This window comes from Panthera onca, chromosome D1 (genome assembly GCF_046562875.1).
Source record: "Panthera onca isolate mPanOnc1 chromosome D1, mPanOnc1 haplotype 2, whole genome shotgun sequence".
Lineage (NCBI taxonomy): Eukaryota > Metazoa > Chordata > Mammalia > Carnivora > Felidae > Panthera > Panthera onca.
Window position 1 is genome coordinate 6182638 of NC_138348.1, and position 18137 is coordinate 6200774.

The 18137-nt window shown below is 50.9% G+C and overlaps 1 protein-coding gene across 2 annotated transcripts in view; it reads right to left on the reverse strand.

The window, feature by feature from the left end:
• The window catches only part of PACS1 (phosphofurin acidic cluster sorting protein 1), a 153812-nt gene continuing 135675 nt past the window's right edge, over positions 1-18137 (reverse strand). For both annotated transcript variants that reach the window (XM_060607293.3, XM_060607294.3), the window contains exons 11-24: positions 14979-15059; positions 13453-13568; positions 13140-13275; positions 11788-11892; positions 10954-11060; positions 10094-10248; positions 9848-9958; positions 8971-9073; positions 8215-8257; positions 6026-6068; positions 5632-5767; positions 2955-3181; positions 1594-1713; positions 1-1440 (exon numbers count right to left, since the gene is read on the reverse strand). In XM_060607293.3, coding sequence (XP_060463276.1) covers positions 1325-1440; positions 1594-1713; positions 2955-3181; positions 5632-5767; positions 6026-6068; positions 8215-8257; positions 8971-9073; positions 9848-9958; positions 10094-10248; positions 10954-11060; positions 11788-11892; positions 13140-13275; positions 13453-13568; positions 14979-15059 — 1599 coding nt within the window. In that variant the 3' untranslated portion in view covers positions 1-1324. The remainder of the gene's footprint in view (positions 1441-1593; positions 1714-2954; positions 3182-5631; positions 5768-6025; positions 6069-8214; positions 8258-8970; positions 9074-9847; positions 9959-10093; positions 10249-10953; positions 11061-11787; positions 11893-13139; positions 13276-13452; positions 13569-14978; positions 15060-18137) is intronic.

Consider the following 18137-nt stretch of genomic DNA (forward strand, 5'->3'; position numbering starts at 1 on the left):
GTTGGTAAGAAATCACCAGTTTATTGAATGAAAAACCCAACATCCACTCAGTCCCCCAAACCCCACCCCTCTCCGGCCCCAAGAGAGCAGCTCAGCCCAGGAGATGCTCTGGACAGCAGGGCTGAGCAGGGGTATAAGGGCTGGAGGAGTTTGGGGAGGTATGGAGAATGAGAAAAACACTTTTCAAAATGAAGTTCTGTGCAAAAACTTCTAGAAGGGGTGAGGGCAACGGTAAAGCTCTGGAGGTGCTGGGGTGGTGGACAGAGGGCTGCGGCTGGGATGGCGGCCCTGCGTGCTCAGCTTCTCCTGAGAAGGCTGATGGTCGAGGCTGAGGAGTTGGCTCAGATCCCCATGGCAAGAGGGAGGGTTTGGAGCCTGCTGGAGAGACACCTGGCTGGGAAGGTGGGCTCTCTGTCCAGGTGGGAGGAGGGGAAGAACACACTAGGGAACGGGACACAAATGGACATGGTGGGCACGGGGAGATGTAGGGTCACAGACAATATGCCGGTGGGGGTCTGCCTCCCATCTGTCCCAGTCTGGAGTTCAGGAAGAGGCAGGCTGTGCTGGAGGGCAGGGGGTGGGAGGCAGAGGGAGGAGAGTCATCAACAAGGGGGAGCCACAAGGACAGCGACTGGTGCCCAAGCGAGTCACATGGAACCACCAAGAGACTGGCTGTGCAGAGAACCAAAGAAACACTCAAGGATGCTCGTGACATCTAGGGGGGACCTGGGGGTCAGTGAGGAAGTCGTGCATGGGGGAGACCAGGAAGGCCCCTCCACCCCAGAAATACATGGCATCACCACAGAAATGCGGTTCTGGGGATGAGGGAGGGGTGGGGCTGCTCCTGTGACTGTGGAGGGGAGGGGGTCCCTTGGGCTCAGGGTGCCCCTCCTACCCCACACTGGGAGAACCCACCGGAGTGGGAAGTGGCCCTGGGCCCCACTTGAGGGGGGGCAGGTTGGGCAGCTGGCAGAGGGATGGGGAGGGCTGGATTCCCTGCTGTGGGCCAGGGTTCCAGGTTTCCTATCTCCAGGAAGGAACTGGTGCCATGTGGGGAGACTGGAAGTGGGTGAAGGGAGGCCCAGGGATGGGTGCCAAAAGGCAAAATCGACACGCCCTGGCCTGGAATGGGAGGGAGAGGACTGAGCAGGAGGGAGGGGAGCAGCGTCCCCACTGGCAGTGTCCTTCAGGACTGGGCAAGAGAGATACAGGCCTCAGGGCCAGGAAAGGGAACGCTGGACCCAGGCCTGCTGGCCTCCCCCTGCCCGCAGGCGGTGAGGCTGGTGGCAGTGCCAGGAGGGAGAGTGGCCAGGAGATAGTGCCCTCAGGTGGCCTTGCTGCCACTGAATAGTCCCACTGGAAAGTGCTTGACATGGGTGGGCCACTGGGCCGCCAGCTGGAAGAACTTGATGTCACTCCACTCGACTCCGTCGATGGACACTGGGGTGACAGGGGAAGGAGGGGGTGACCAAGGCTGCTAAGGCCACCTCCCCAGGGTCCCTCGGGGAGGGCCATCGCCTCCCTCCCCGCAGAGTCCCCTGCCCCTCTTCTTCCCGCCCTGCCCAGCACCCCTCCTCCCGTGTCTCCCCGTACCTCTGAGCATGGTCTGCTGCTGCTTGGCAGAGCAGATGAGGCGGCTGATGCCCTCGATGACCTGGCTCTTGGAATCTACCTCCTTTTCTCGAGGTTTCTTGCTCAGGAAGATCGTGGGAACTGGAAAGCAAGCAGAACCACCAGTGTCACAACCCTTGGAAAAGTATTCACCCCCTCCCCTCTCTCAGCCCCACCGGCCCCTCTTCCTGTGTGTGTGTGTGGCGGGGGGGGGGTGGGGGGGGTGGGGGGTGGGGAGATGATCTGCTGACGGACATCCTCTCCCCCCAGCTCTGGGTAGGCAGGCAGCACGTACCAGGATCTTTGAGTCCTGCCCCCTCCCAGCATAGGCCTCTCCTTGGGCTTCAGTATCATCAACTGTGTAACGAGGACCTGGGGCCAGTTGGGTCTCTGAGGTCCCTTCCAGCTTGGGTGTTCTAGGTAGCCTGTAGGGCAAGGAGCCTGTGCCCTTGGGCTCCTGCCTACTCACTCGCACCCACGTAGGGCCGAGTCTGGTGCGGCTAGGAGGAGGGAGGCCACACCGGAGCGTCTGCACCATCTCTGTTCTAGGGATGTCGGGGCAGCAAGGAGAACACATAGAGCTGTCAGGCCTGCCCTTGTTGCTCTGGCTTTTGGCCTGGCACAGTCCCCCGCCTGCCCTCAAGAGGAACTCTGTGGAACAGAGGCACGAACAGAAAGGGGCCCAGCTGCTTTGGGAATGCTCTGAGGAGGAAGGGTCCAGCGATTAGAGAAAGCCCCTGACAGTTGGGCGATGGGTGGGGCTGGGAGGGCCCACGGGTCACCTGGCAGACTTGTGTGCTATGGCAGGTGCACAGCCCAATCAGCAGAACAGACGGCAGCAAGCTCTGCCCTAGCCCTGGCCTGGCTGTGGGGATTCTTGCCTCATACTCTCAGAGCATAGGACCCAGGCCACCCCCAACTCTACCTCTAGTGACTTAAGTGCCCCATCTTATCCAAAATGGGCTGTACTCCTCTTAATTCTTAAGCAACAAACATTCTGCTTCATGGGGACACAGTGATGTCCTCCTCTGTCACATGGTCCATCCCTGAGGGTAGTGGCTGGAAAGGCTCCCTTCATTATGGCAGCACTAACTGCCTTGGCCCCTAAGGTGCTGATGTTCAGCAGGTAGGGACCAACTGCTCACTGGGAACATCCATTTCCTTTGCTAAAGAAGGAACGGCCTTGTCTCGCAGGTGACGCAGGTCCCCGGGCTGGACCCCATGATATATGTGCTCTTCACCTTCATCCAAAGATCTCCCAGAAGCAGATTCTGTCCCAGGCCCTGAGAGGAGATGGGGAACCCCGGTGGCCCCGACTGTCCCTGGCCTCAGACGTCACTTACCTTTCTTGTTCTTCTCTTTGGTGACCACAGTCATTGCCATGGTACCGGAAAGCTGGGCCTCCCCACCATGGGGCAGGCGGGAAACCTGCACTGAGCGGAAGACGCTCTTGAGGGTGTTCTTGGAACTGGCGTCCCTCTTGTCGCCTTCCCTTCTCCGCTCACCAGGGTGGCCCAGCCAGTAGTCCACCTGGAGGCCAATCACGTCCCCATATGGGCTGTTGGGGCTCCTGAGGAAGGGGAACAGTAATGGAGAGTAGGCTCTGCCTTCAGTTTCCAACTACATGGCCAGATTGGAGGGCCCGGGGGAGACTGCCAGGCTCTGGGAGGGGTGAGAGGAGGCGGCAGATTAAACGGTTCTGGGTTCCCTCCAGTCTCATGGAATTGGTTCGTGTGGGAAGGGAGAGACAGGCTGATCAGAGGACAAAGCCAGGAGCGGATAAAGACCTGAGACACTGTGAGGGAGCCAAATACAAAGTCACAGGGCGATAAGGGAAGCAGAGAGGAAAGGAGCTTTAGGAAGAAAGCCTGCACGCATACATACACACACTCATATGCACACACACACACACCCCCAGCAAGCACGTATGCACACATATACATACACATGCACACATATGTACACACCCAACAAGCAGAGCCCAGGCAAAACCCAGCCAAGGGCTGGAGAGATTAAGTGGGGCAGAGACAGAAACACCTTGGCCAGCTCCACAGCAGCCCCAGGAGGGAGAGCTGATGGTTGCTGACCTGCGGCTTTCTCTTATTTATGGCACTTCTAGCTCAGGGATAATTTTAGCGCCGAGGGGAAAAAGGGCTGATGTTTTCTTGAAAGGAGGCGTCAGACACAATAGGTACACAGGCTACAAAAGTCATCTGACATTTCTTTCTGCCTACTTTCAGTGATTCCATTAAAAACCAGCTTAAATGGGATAGAAAAGGAGGTCAAAGTTAAGGGCTGGTCCCCAGACCCTCAGGAAGCCTGGAACCATGAGGCATTACCGGCTGTGTGGGACTTCGTCCTTTCCTGCACTGTCCCTTCCATAAGCCAGTAGAGACCACATGATGGGAAGTGAAAAGGGGAGGAGAGGGTGAGGGACGATGAGGGTTGGGATCCGAGGTGCAATGCAGGCTTCTCGCCATCTAAGAACATTCATGTTCTTCAGGGACCGTGACCCTGTCATTGGTGTTTCTGGGACAACCACGGGCTAGTGCCTCCCCTCCCTGCTGCTGAGGACCATTCCCAGGAGAAACACAAAGAGGTAAGGCAGCAAAAGGGAAACAGGGAGGAAGAAGGTGCAGGAGCCCATTTCTGTTCCTGACTCACACCTGCCCTTTCCTCACCTCCCAGCCTGCTCCCTCAAGCCCCCTGCAGGAGCATTCTGCTCCACACGCCGTCTGTCATCTCCTCCTGTTCTCAGCCCTGGCATGAGAGGTGCCTTCTGAGAGGCCACCCTGACTGCCTGATCTAAACTATGGGTACTTGAGATCCTAAAGAAATTCCTTCTCCTTTCAGAACCATCCCCCTACTATTTTTTCATAGCACTTACTGCAACCTACACAATTTGAAAGTTTTTGCTGCTCTGGCATTGCCAGGACCCAGAAGCCTGAGCTCCGGGACTCGGATGAGTCTTTCTTATTTGCTGCTACAGCTCCAGTGCCTCAAACGGGCACTCTGCTGACAGACAGACTGAATGCATGAGAGAAGGCAATAATACCTCCCGTGTGCCAGGTACCAAACCATACAGGTTCTTATTTAAGCCTCACAAACTGTGACATGGCTATTTCACTCTACTTACAAAGATGAAAATGAAGCTTAGTAACTTGTCCCAATGACAGATTCTTTGCTTGACCAAACTTTAGAAACTTTAGTCTGGCTCCCAAACTTTTTCCTAGGCCCATTTGTGTACATCTTTGTAAAATCCAGTTAGCAAAAACCCTGCTAAGACAGTTGGCAAGAGCCCCCACCCTCCCTGTCTGATCACCTGGGATACCTGCTCAGGTTCCTCATCCGCCACCACCCCCAGAAGGTGTCTGACACCCTGACCTGTCTTCAGCAAGAATCTCCCGACCCCTAATGTTTCTTCTTAGTCATTTTCCATCCACACCTGCTCCCTGGGTAGAAATCCCCACTTGTTTCGGTTGTGTTGGAGTTGAGCCACCGCCCCCGCAAAATCCATGGCAGTGCTCCCTACACCTATCTCAACGGTCACACCTTGATGTGGTCTCTCTCACTGAGCCTTAGAAAGTGTCGTTGAGTAATTAGTTTTTTACCAAAAGCTAATGTAGCGGACCTAACACAGACCCACGACTCGAACCCAGGTGTGCAGGACTCCCGTGCCCACACTCTTTCCCCCTCGCTGGGCAGTCCCCCAGCAAGACTCCTGTACAGCACTCTACAGGTTACAGAAGGTCTCTCTGTCATTTGTCTCATTCAATTCTTTTACCTGGGAGACAGGGAAGAGAGTATCCTCCATTGTTCAGGGCTGTTCCACTTGCCCGGCTAGTGACCGAAGTCTCTGAATTCGAACTCCAACGTCCTTGCCACTAACCTGCCTTCTACACTCAGTATAACATCACTGTTATACAATGCTGCAGGCGGGGGTGAGGGGGCAGTTAGTACGGTTCCTGGGCCCTGAGGGAGAGGGTCGGTGGGAAGGAGAGGTATGGGCAAGAGCCTTACCCCACGACGGCGAGGGCACTGCTCATGGATGGGGACGAAGGAGGGGTGGCTGTGGTATCTCGGCTCAGGCCTGAGCTGGAAGGCGGTGATGTGGAGGGCACAGTAAGGCTGACCACAGGCGAGTCATCCCCATCACCTGTCAGGGGGACAAGCACAGGGGGACAGCCAAGGGGTCAAGGTACCCCTCTGTCTCAGCTGTAGCTGAGCTTTTAACACCTCCCCACCACCCCCTGCCACCGCTTCACCCAGGAAGTGAAGGTGGCCACAGTTTTCCTGCTCAAATTCTGACTTAAACTTAGGAGCCCCCAAATTTTCACCTTCTGGCCTGCTGGACTAGAGATGAGCCTAGAAGGCATCACCTCACTTCACAGAAGCAAAAGAATCCCAGCCTCACCTGCAGTAGAGGGAGAATCTTCAACCAGACCCACCTTCACCACCTGAGAGAAAGAAGAGATACCGCACTAAGTCCTCTCACTAAAGCTGGACACATTTTGATCCAGTTGGAAGCAAGTGTTTGGACACAACAGCCATTACTATATATTATTTGATCAGAGGCTTTTAAAATCTTTGCAAATCCAGAGCAGCCCAGATCTGTAAGATACGTATAAAAGCCCAGTTCCAAACAATGATGTGGGGGCACATGAGGCCTTGTGGCTCATCTCTAGGGAGGGCAAAAAGCCACCTTGAAGGCAGGAACCATTTCAGTATTCTGATCTCATTTCTTCTAAGGTCACGTGGGTAGGAGGCCATTTTCCCATGTCAGAGAAGTAAAGAACCGCTCTGAGAAAGCTTAGTAAGACAGGGTGTTGCAGGGGAGGAGCTCTCTGAAAGCCTGCCTGTTGCACCAAGCAGGGGAACATGCTGATGTGCTGATACCAGCTTCCTCCTTTCCAGATCTGGGACAATATGGATAAGGAGGTGATCCCAGGCACCTTCCTGCCCCTTTCCTGCCTCAAGGAAGTGGTATTAATTTCAGCTTCCCAAAGGATTTTAGATTTCTCATAGAGAATTCTGGGAAGGACAGAGGGGGCCCTCCAGCGGCCAGCAAAGGGCATAGCTAGAAACAGACTAAATGTTACAGCTATGACTTGAAGTGACAGGTGAATTCCTGTGAAGTAGCAGGCCAAGGGCCTAGCACCCGGCAGAGGTGCAGCAGAGCTGAGAGGTCACAGAAGCTGCACCCTGGGGACTGGCAGGGAGTGGAGATAACGTGCAAATGGTCCTGTCATGGCTACTTAGAACACAGTGCTGCTATTCACGGAAGTTTGTCCCAAATTCTCTATGTGTCCTTATTTTAGTTCTCAGAAAGTAACATACCGACACTCTGAACTTCCTGGACACAACTCCCTTGCTCCCCTGGCATTATACGAGGCTGCCGGTTCCTTTGTTGGTTTAAATTTTAAATTTTTAATATTTCTCTCTTGTCTGTGAGGCCAGAGTGTGCAGCAACCCATAGCTCCACAAAGATGTGTATCAAACCATCAGCTTAGGCTACAGGCTGTGGTCTGGAGCCTCCAACATGGCAATGGAAGTAGCCCCAGTGGCTAACAGGAACTGAGTGGATCGTTCAGACAGTAGGCTTTAGCAAGGCACAAGAAAGGGCAACCGAATTTCTCCAGGCTCAGGGATCTCCCATGATCACTCAAGGCATCCAGAGTCTGGGACGAGCAAAGAATAAGCCCTTCATCTGCATATGTCCCCCTACCCAAAGCTAGGAGAGTATAGGAAAAGATACAAGCTGACTTGGAAGTGAAATTCAATTGTCTCATACATGGAAATCTGAATTTTCAACCACGCTTTTGTGGAGTGCTTTGGCCCCACAGGGTGTCAGCTCTGTCACCTCTGGGGTCCCTTTCTTGGTTGGGCCGAGCTACTGCCAAATGAAACAAAGGCCAGTGCCACCTGACATCAGGGATATTCGAGACATTTCCCTTTTATTTTCAAAATCAATGAACTCATCTAGAGATTCTCCTTTGACTAAATAGGAAGGGAAAGGAGGGATCCTTCTTTTCAGTGGTACATTTGACCCTGAAGACAGAAATACCTACTTCTTGGACTTCTCTTCAGAATATCATCTATCATTATTTCATTTCTGAGGCAGCCTTCTTTTCCCTGGAGACTGCAGAACCTATGCTCTGGATGTCCCTCCCTAGGCCAAGGCACCAGGTTCTGGGCTTGGTGTAATAAATATGAGGATACTAGTGATGATCTGGGGTAGCCCATGATTCAGGAAAAGAGGATACTGAAAGGAACAGCTCAGTACATGTTCCAGCCCAGGGTTTCTCCACTTTGGCATTATTGACATTGGGGCCAGATTAATCTGTTTGGCGGGGCTGGGGAGCTGTCTGGTGCACTGTAGGAAGTTTAGCGGCATCCCTGGTCTCTACCCACTGGATGCCACTAGCACCCCAACTTCCAGCTGTGACAGCCAAAAATGTCTCCGGGCATGGCCAGATGTCCCCTCGGGGCAGAATCACCTCTGGATGAGAACTACTGTCTAGATGAATCTTTTATTTGTGTATGTGTATGTGGGGAGGCCAGGAGAATGGATGGGGTACTGAGGAGTGGGGAGTCAGTACTCACGCCAATGAAGGGGATAAACTTCTGATAGGAGTCTTCATCAGGGCTGTTGGGAGAGAAAGAAAAGCTTTATAGTTAGTGGGTGATACTGCATGGAGAGCTGGGGATACAAGCTTTTGATATTTAAAAAAATTTTTTTTTTCAACGTTTATTCATTTTTGAGAGACAGAGAGAAACAGAATACAAGCTGGGGAGGGGCAGAGAGAGAGAGAGAGAGAGAGAGAGGGAGGGAGGGAGGGAGAAAGAATCTGAAGCAGGCTCCAGGCTCTGAGCTATCAGCACAGAGCCTGATGTGGGGCTCGAACCCACGAACCGTGAAATCCTGACCTGAATCGAAGTCAGATGCTTAACTGACTGAGCCACCCAGGTGCCCCAGCTTTTGATATTTTATTGTGGCTTCAAGGGAGTCCAGACACTACATGACACTTTCCATCATGTCTCAGGATGGCAGAGGAGCCACAGATAGAGGCAAAAGATCCGATTCTGCATACTTCACCACCTGCTCCCACGTGCGGATTTCAGCCCCTAGGATGGGCTTCTCTTATGCTAAGGGGGCATCTATTTGGGTGGGGAGGCCCAGGACAAGGATGGCGGGGCCTGGATGGAAGGCAGTAAAAACACTGCCTCTCCTATTCTCTTGAGTTGCTACAAAGAGAAACAGGTGGGGAGAAGGAAAATACAGAAAAGCAAAGAAAACTCAAGATTTAGCTAGCCCACCCACCCTAGCAGTTTCAAGAAATCCCCTGAAGTGAAACTTACAACTTATGCCTGCAGGTCAGCATGGCTTCAGCTACGGGGAGCTGGTGTGTGACACCTGCCCCACTGACATACTGCATGACCCGCCCGACCACGTCCAGTTGCTCTGCAGAAAAGACAAGAGATGACTGCCGGTTTATTTCAGCAGGCAAACCTGAAAACCTTCTGAGAGATCCCCTTGTTGAGACCCATCAGAAGACCCTCGGAGTTGAGGGAGAGAAAGGGTTCTAAAGATCCTCTGGTTTTGAATATAAGGAACGAAGAACCAAAGCGCTGTTCTCTCCCTTCTGATCTCCGTTTGCAGTTCCTCAAAGCTCCGCTCTCCTCCAGGCTAATCGTGCTCACGCTTCTATTTTGTTCATATCAATCTCGTAACCTAGAGGGACTCCTCCACTCTACCAATCTGTGCCTATCACTTCCTTCAAGGTCTGGTGACACATTTGCTACTCCTCAGCCTTGCAGAACTCAAGCTCACTCTAAGCGCTGCCACTTTTACTCTGTATTTCAGAGAAAAGACGTGGTCAGCACAGTGTTATTAGCTTATAAACAGATTGCTTAGTAACTCTTCTCTGTTTCTTATGCTTGATTTCTACAACTAGAAATGTCCTCCTCATCACCTCCTCGTGGCCCTCCTTATTTCTAGATGCATAGGAGCACAGCAAACAGCAGAGCTTAAAAATGTCCAGAGTGAAGCGGGACTGCACATAATGGGCCTCCTCCTATTAAATACTTACTGCGAAAATAAACATGCAAAGGGATTGGGAGTGGTAGAACCATAGGGAGGAAAAAAAGTAAGCTCTCCTGGCCCCTCCTTTGGCCAAGACTGGCCCTCCATGAGCCAGGTGGCATTTTGCCTCAATCCCTCACAAACGGCCATTACCTGACACTGGGGGCTCCGAGCGACTGAAGAGGTCTCTCCAGCCAGAATCAAGGAAGTTACTGCTGTATCTACTGTCGACTGAGCCCAAGTATTTGGCCACAGGGTGAGAACCTGGGAGATGGAAACCAGAGAAGGTAAAGTGGTTAAGGGACAAAATACGGCCTGGCCTTTGAGCTCCCTAACTGTCCCTTCTTAGGGCCCAGCCCCAACATGCTGCTTCAGGAGTGAAATCTACTCCATTTTTACCGAGGGGAATGATGAGAAAGCGCATGTAGCCAAGCCAGTCGGAGGTCTTGCTGGCCAGCGACTTGACAAAGAACCGGAGGATGGAGCTCAGGTAACTCTGGCCTCCCACTGCTGCCACCTTCACCGGCCTCGGCATGGAGGAGTTGCAGTTGCAGCTGGGGAGCAAGGGAAGAGTCACAACCACATTTAGAGGGTTCACCAGCATCCTACTCAGACAAAGGCCCCAAGCTTTGACTTCACTTGATTCCACAACCCACAGAGGGAAAATAAGGCAATAAACAAAATAATACACAGAGAGGCAATGAACTACAGTGCTTTTGCAGTAAGGAGAGAAACCTAGGATCAGAGAGGCAGGTGACTGTCTAGAAGGAAGAAAGAATTAGCTTAGGCTAATGGGAGACAATCTGGCAGTGCTGCCAGGGGTCAGCGGTTGGGCGTGAGCCCGGACGCCTGGAGGACCTGCGGTTCTCATTCCCGTTGGCGGGGACTCTGGGCCCCTCTGGGGAGGTCCTGACTCTGGATGCCAAGTATCGTGGCACAGTTAGAGGGATGAGAGTAAAAGGCCTTTGTAAAACCCTGGTTTTCTCCCTGGTCTTCTTCGTCCTGGGTTTAAGGAGAAGATGTGGCAGGTCAAGAGTACAAGTTGGGAGGCAGGGAGAGCAGGAGAATGACATTTTCACACCCTGACCTCTGGGGCCAGCAGGGACAACAGAGCACCGTGGCCCGCCACTGTAAACCACACGGCGACTGAGGAGTTTTGGGCTGGTGAGGCAGGGCACTCCTGTCACTGCTTAGAAGTCAGGGTGGGAGGATGAAGTCAGAGGGAGCCCCAAAGGGCAGGAGACAAGCAGAGCCCTTACTAGCGCTGAATACGGGTGAGCAAGGCAGACAGCACGGCCTGGACCTCCACGGTGGAGCAGGTACACACGACAGGCTTCCGTTGGTCCTGGAGCAGCTCTGCCACGTACTGGGGGGCAGGGAGGGAAAGGGCAGGGACACAGGTGAGTCCACGCAGCAAGAACGCAGCTCCCCCACAGGCACCAAGGAGCAGGCGAGGCCCAGCTTGAGTGGCAGGGCCCGTCCTCTGTCCTTCAGATCAAAGCCGGGCAAAGGTCAGGTCTCTGGCTGCCAGTGAAGAGAAGGTGGGGCTAGACCCCATATAGACATGCTAAGCAGGAAATGTGGGAAGGTTAAGGAATCTTTAGATTCTCATGTTGCCTCTGTAGCGTATGTTCCAGGTGTCGGGGCCACTAGGAAAGAGGGATTCTGCCGCCAGGATCTACCCGGGGGCCGGGGGCAGCGGTGACTGGGGGCCAGAGGGTATTGCTCTCCCTCTTCTGAATTGCCTTCCTGGGAACTAGGGCAACCTCTGGCATTTTGTAGCACTCCGTACCTTTCGAGATACCTGTATTCTGTTATGCTGACAGAAAAACCACACACGACCACCCTGGAAGGAAGGCAGGACCAGTAACACTATCACTTTTCTACAGATGAGGAAGCTGAGGTACAAAAAGTTAGTGACGTGAGGTCCCACAGGCCGGAAAATGACAGAACTGGGACGGGAGCCTAGAACTACAGGCTGAGTTCAGGGAAGAGGGGCCTGAGACATGGGGATCATATTCCCGTTTCTCCACGTCCTGCCTCTTGCTCCCCAGAACCCCTCCTCCCCAGCCCTGCCATCTTTAGCGCTTTACCTGGCCCTGCCAGTCCGCAGTGTTGACAAGGATGACATTTTCTGGGAGAGCTGCATCTGATACCAGGATCTGATTCAGCTGGTCATACACAACCTTTCTTGGAATCTGCAGGGACAAATGTGTCTGTCAGGTAGTCCCCAGGGAGCGTGAGGGGAGAGCAGGGTGCACTAGGGTAGAGAATCTCTGGGGCAGGGGTATTCAGGGAGAATACAGGGAGACACTGGGAATTTCTGGAGGAGACCCAGTATCCCACTGGCCAGGGCAAAATGGAAAGGACAAGGATAAAGAGTAAGCAGAGAGTCCTCAGAGAACACACTCAGACACCAGGAACAAAGCCCCAGCAGTAGTCCTGAAGGAGGAGGGGGAGGGCAGACTAAGCTAGAAACACGATCAGCATGCCCTGAAGGGTAATGATGCAGCCGAAGTACCAGGAGAGGAGGAGGGCGGTAACAGTTACCAGGTGCTCACAGAAACGAAATTGAGGGCAATGGGGAGAGAACCAAGGAGAGCCGGCAGTGGGTACAGTGTGGGGAGCCCCACTGTCACAGGGAACAAAAGGTACTTCAGGAACAGTGATTAGCAAGGAGGACGACACCTGACACCTCGCCCCAGGCACAGGCTATTCTGGTCTCCAGTTCATTTTCAGCTATGCAATAGCGGCAAACTCAGGAAGCCACGTTGACACAGACTTTTCTCTTGGTGCTATTTATCAGGTAAGCGAACAGGCTTGCTGTTAGCTCTGGAGGAAGTGTAGTTGTGTGAGGTGCCAGTTTAGAAAGGTTCCTTCCCCAAGCCCCGATACCACTGGCCTTCAGAAAGAGAAAATAATTCCTGAGGTCTGGTTTCTTCTGCTTCTATTCCAGCCTACTCTTGGGTCTTTTAATCAAAATATTTTAATATTGTTGATTTGCCAGCTTGAAATCACATTAACTGGCCCATAGTAGTACGAAGGGTATCTGAGTCCAGGTGGGTGATGTCCAATGAGATATTGACGGCTGCTGTCCTCTAGAATAACTGATTCACCACACAATCTCTAGACTGAGGTCTGATGGAGGCAGAACAAATCAGGTGTGGAACTGCCACTTGGGGGTGATGGCAGGCTGTGACAATGCTGGCATTTCCTGCTCCCTCCTCCGCTCCCTGCAGATCAGCACCGAAGCCAATTCCGCACTGGTAGTAAGTAACACATATGTTAGACTTCTCTGATTTAGATCTGTCTTCAAGACTTTTATTCAGAACATTCCACAGTATTCCCTCTTTTCTCTCTACCTAACTGCCCAAGGAAGATGACAGAACAGAAGCCAAGGTCTAGGGATGCTCAGAGGGCCCTGGCCTTGAGAGGGAGGGGGTACCTGCGTGCTGTGGCCCAAGTCGGGGGACCTCTCACTGTCGGAGCTGTTGGTTCTCTCACTCAGGGGCTTGGAGAGCTGCCGCTCCTTCAGGGGTGTGCTCCGCTTCTGCCGGGGCGTGTGTACCCCATCCACTTTGCTGCCAGAGATGTGGAAAGGAGGTAGTTAAATAGCCCCCGTGACCCCAAAGCCATTATCAGCCACTCTTCCCCCGCCCATGAGCCTATGCTAACTATGGTCACAAGCCTCACACCATCTGCTTGGTTTCCTTAATTCTACCCTCCCTGTTTTAGGATTTTCTTCCAATCTCGAGTACCTGGGAGAAGCAGAACCTTGGAGATCTGTTTTGCTGGACTTCATGGGAGTTTTGACCTTCTCTGGCACAACCAGACTTGTGCTCATATCTCCAAACATGTCCTGGTCAGTAATTTCCTGCCAGGGAGGAAAGGAAACAGCGAGGGTTACTTCCCCCTCAGTGACCACCCAGGAGCCTGGAGAGTCTCACAACGAGGGTCCGTCTCTCGCTCTCTTTTCCTAGAAGCACGTGGTTCTGCACCTATCTCTCCAATGAGGAAGTTTACTGTTTAATTTAATGGAGTGTACCCACTCTGCTGGGTACTGTCTCTTGCTACTCGATCTGTCCTCTGCATTTACGAACTATTATTTGTCAACACACAAACCTGGGCTGATGATCTGGCTTCTTTAGGTGGGGAGGAGAATTTTGATTGTGACATGACATGATTAGAATTTCTTTTTCTTCCCTTCCTTCCCTTCCTCCTTTCCTCCCTCCCTCTCCCCCTCCCCTCTCTGTTTCTTGGAATTTCATTTTGAAATGACCACTGCAGTATAGACCACAGTCGGGCAAGAGTGGAAGCTGGGTTTTCAGATTATTGGTGAACTATGAAGTGCAAGTGTCTAGTAAGCTTTAAATTAACCTTGCATCAAGTCTAATGTTTGGTTATTCACCGGATCTTTGATGTAGCATTATTTACTATAGGAAACAGAAGCCTAAGATAATTCTTCCCTGGACTCCGTCAACTACCAGGTCTCACTGTGAGGCTAATGCCTAGCACACCCCCCAGTGGTACCTGGTAAAGTTCTCTGCTCCCTCCCACCCACTGTGTCCAGCCTCCGGTCCCACTGGAAGAACTTCAGTCTATTCTGAGAGGCCCAGCTCAGATGTCCCCCTCCAGTCAGAATCACTTGTCCTTCCCTGAGCCTCCACAGAACCTCAGGTGTGCAGAGCTTGGCTCTCCTCCTGGAGGGTGGTGTCTTGATGGCAGAGGCCTTGGTGTTCTCACCTTCGCATCTTTAGTGCTTAGCACGTGTAGTTACCCAGTAAGTATGTGTGGAGCCAGTGTATAAATTGGGCACTCCAAGCGATACGTTCCATTTCTCTAGGGCTTGGCTCGCCCTCCTGGGCAGCTCCAGTCTCTTAGGGGAAGGACTTGACCAATAATCACTTGGAGATTTAACGTGTAGGCTGCCTGCTCACACTAAAAGCAACTCTGGAGGAAGGGATGGTTTTTCAGGGGAAGATACTGGTTGTCATCTCGCAGAAGTAAATAAGGATGACAGATAGTGAGAAATTATCCAAATTAGCATTTAATCAGATCTAATAAAAGAGCAGAATGGGGACATTTCTGGTTTGCTAATTTGGGGAATGACCTGGTCTCCAGGGTAGGTTATATTCCATGGGTAAGGATTCCAGGAGAAAGAGAACACAGAACATTCACAAGTCCACAGACGTAGGCAAAATTCCCAGGGAGGTCTTGAAGGTCTTTTGGCTTTATTTCTAAAGGCACAAAAACTAAGTTACACAGGAGACTGAGCTGCACATACCAGAGTGTCTGTTTCAGTCAAGCTGTCATCTTGATTTTTAATCCAAGCAGATTTGACTTTTTCTAGAGCAGCCAATTCCATCTGCAAAAATTAGAATAATTAGTCATCACCATCCAAATAACTACCATTCTAACTGGTTCTCTTGGTCCCTCGGAAGCTTAAAATGCTTCCACTTAATTTGAAGATCTCATCAAAATCTTTGGAATTTCCATCTTCTAAGAAGTGTGTTTGGTGAAAACTAAGTGTCAGAAGGATCAGCTATTCTGTCGTCATTAAATCAGTAGCACAGTGCAACTCAGAGCCCAGCAACTCTCATCTCTCGGACTCTCACAAGATGTCACAGGGAAGAGAAGATCAGCGTTTAGATGACTTTGTATGGGCCCCGCAAGGCCTCTAACTCTGGGGACAGTAAATGCCTTCGGAGGACATCCGGGGCCTCTTCTGCTTCTCAGAAGTTGCTGGGAAGGAAAATCTTACAGTTCAGGTCTTTGACTTTGAGACTAAAGACATCCATGGTAGCCAAATTTATTTTGCTTGGTAGAAACATCTACAGACCCCTCAAGATAAATGAATATACTAAGCAAAACACGCCCAATGCTACGCCATTTAGGTGTGAATTAATTCTCCCTCTGTCCCCAACTCTTATTAGCGTTTTTCATAAACGTTAAAAATTTACTTTGTAAATAACTGACACATAGAACTATATTTTTCGTATTTGCTAACATTGTTTCTGGCTGTGCAGATGTCTACGTAAAAGTCACAAGAGTTTGAGCGTTGTTGTGGGTCTTAGATGTAGGGAAGGTACTGGCCTTAGTGAATCTTTCTGGAAACCAGAGAGTCAGGAAAGATCAAAGATATCCTACCTCCTCCCAATCACTCAAATTCCTTCCTCTGAGTAAATTAAATAGTACTGAGAAACACTGGGCTTATAAATTCAAGGGGGTACTTGGAAAACTAATGAACAACTATAGCAGATGTAGGCCCTGTGTCATATTCTATCTACACCATATGGTTTCTCTACCTCAGCCCTGCTGACATCTTGGCCAGACCCTTCTTTGTTGTGGGGGATGTGTCCTGTGCATAGCAGGATGTTAAACAGCATCCCTGGCCTCTACCCACTAAGTGCCAGCAGCAACACCCCCAACCCCTCAAGTTGTGACAATCAAAACTGTCCCTGGTCGTTGCCAGCGCCAAATGTTCCTTGAGAAGGAGGCAAAAACCACTCCTGGTTGGGAGGCACTGCCCTAAACCATCTGCAAGACTAACCAACATACTTTAACTAGACCTTGTGACCCCAAATCTTGAGATGGTTTGGCTCAGAGCCAAACATAATAGTTTGCCTCAGATTGCAAGCTAGTTCATTACATTGTCTATATGAAGAACCAATGTTAACAGAGTCCAGAATCATGGGAAAGTCCTGGTTAGATTTAAGACTAAAGATGATTTCACTCAGTTTTGGATTTCAGTATCACAAATGAATTAAACACATTTAAAGAGAATGAACTGGGGCAATAACACCATTCTGCTGAAGGGTTTTAAAGTAGCATGTCAAGCCCTGGGACAAGTACAGAATTGTTTCCATGGTGAAGCTGCAACAACCTTCACTTGGCCTGGGGTTAAAGGGAACCTGCTGGCTATTCACGGACTCTTCTAGATGTTCCAAGCAGTCCCACTAGGAGCAAACTCCCAATTCTCCAAATTTCTGTTTTTGCTCCTATAAATATGAAGGGCTTTTCTCACCCCAGAACCCTGGAACACAGCCGTGCAGCAGCTGTGTCTAATTGGGTAGGACTGGAGGCAGATGCCACCAGTCCACAGTACTGTGCCCATGGGGCAATGCCGGTGCTACAGGGAGGGTACATGCTCCTGTGAGGGGGGCAGAGTGGGGTAGTATCTAGGCTCTCATTTGTATGAAGTACTAGTCTCTAACACCGTTATTTACAGTGCAATGGAAATAGCAACTTTTAGCAGCAGGAAGTCTCGGCTGAAAGGCTGTATCTCTCGACCTCCCTGACTGAAGCACTGTCAGGGTCTCTTGTTATTAGCCTGGAAAACCAAATTCTGCTGCTACTGTGTACTCAAGTCCTGGGAAAGCTAACAACTGTAATAATTTGTATCAGCAGAAATTCCTTCTGGTTTTAGTGATACACTGAATCCTCTGAAACTGGGGAACAAAAAAGAAGATTAAGAAAAACAAATAACAATGCTAGGAAATCAGAAAGAGAGGATAAAAGTTGGGCAGCATGTGCATACCTGCCTATATATGCGTGATCTCAGTATTTTTTTTCCTTCTATATTTGGAGCTTCCCTGTAAAAGCATGGCCTTGCTATGTATTTCCCCAAGTGCCTTTCATACTAAAGGATCCCAGAGTTCTACATCCACATCAAGACATATGGGGCTCTTCAAAACAGAAATATCACAGAGAATCAGCAAAGCAAGTTTGAAATCTGGCCAACAGAGCCAGAGTTTGAAGGACTCACTAAAAAGACATAGACATTCTAACAATTTCAGGAGACCAGAACCGAAATGGTTCTGAGACTATAATAAGAACAGCAACAGCAGCCTCCGTTTACTGCTTTTACTGCGTATTTCCCATGTGGTAAGCCAATACATCTATCCAGCGAGCACATGCCAGAGGATTTACCCGCATTCTCTCATGGTATCTTCACACTGCCCCACAAGGCATGTGCCTTTTGCAGGTACTCTGTAGACGAGGAAACCAAGGCCTGGCAACTGCCCCAGATCACACAGTCAGTGGAATGATGGAGTCAAGATTCAAACTCAGAGGTCTGACTCCAGAACACATGCTCTCAACTTCAGTCCCCCCCTGCCCAGAGAAAAGTTCTGCTTAGATAAGGGCCCTTGGGCCATCATATTGTAAAGACTGATACTCAGTTGACTTTTGAGCTAACTGGGCTGCTATGCTAACTCTAAGGCACCTGAGGCTCAGAGGATCAGTGGTTCTTCTCTCTAAACTGTGTTAGCCAAACAACTGGGACTGAAGTAGAACTTACAGACAAGTTCTATCCACCAAGAAACACCTTCATTAGTATAAAATAATGTATTGATGTGATAACAACAATCCCTACCATTTATTGAGAATTCATTATATGTTAGGTGTTATGCTTAGTGTTTGGGGGGCATTATCTCAGTTAATA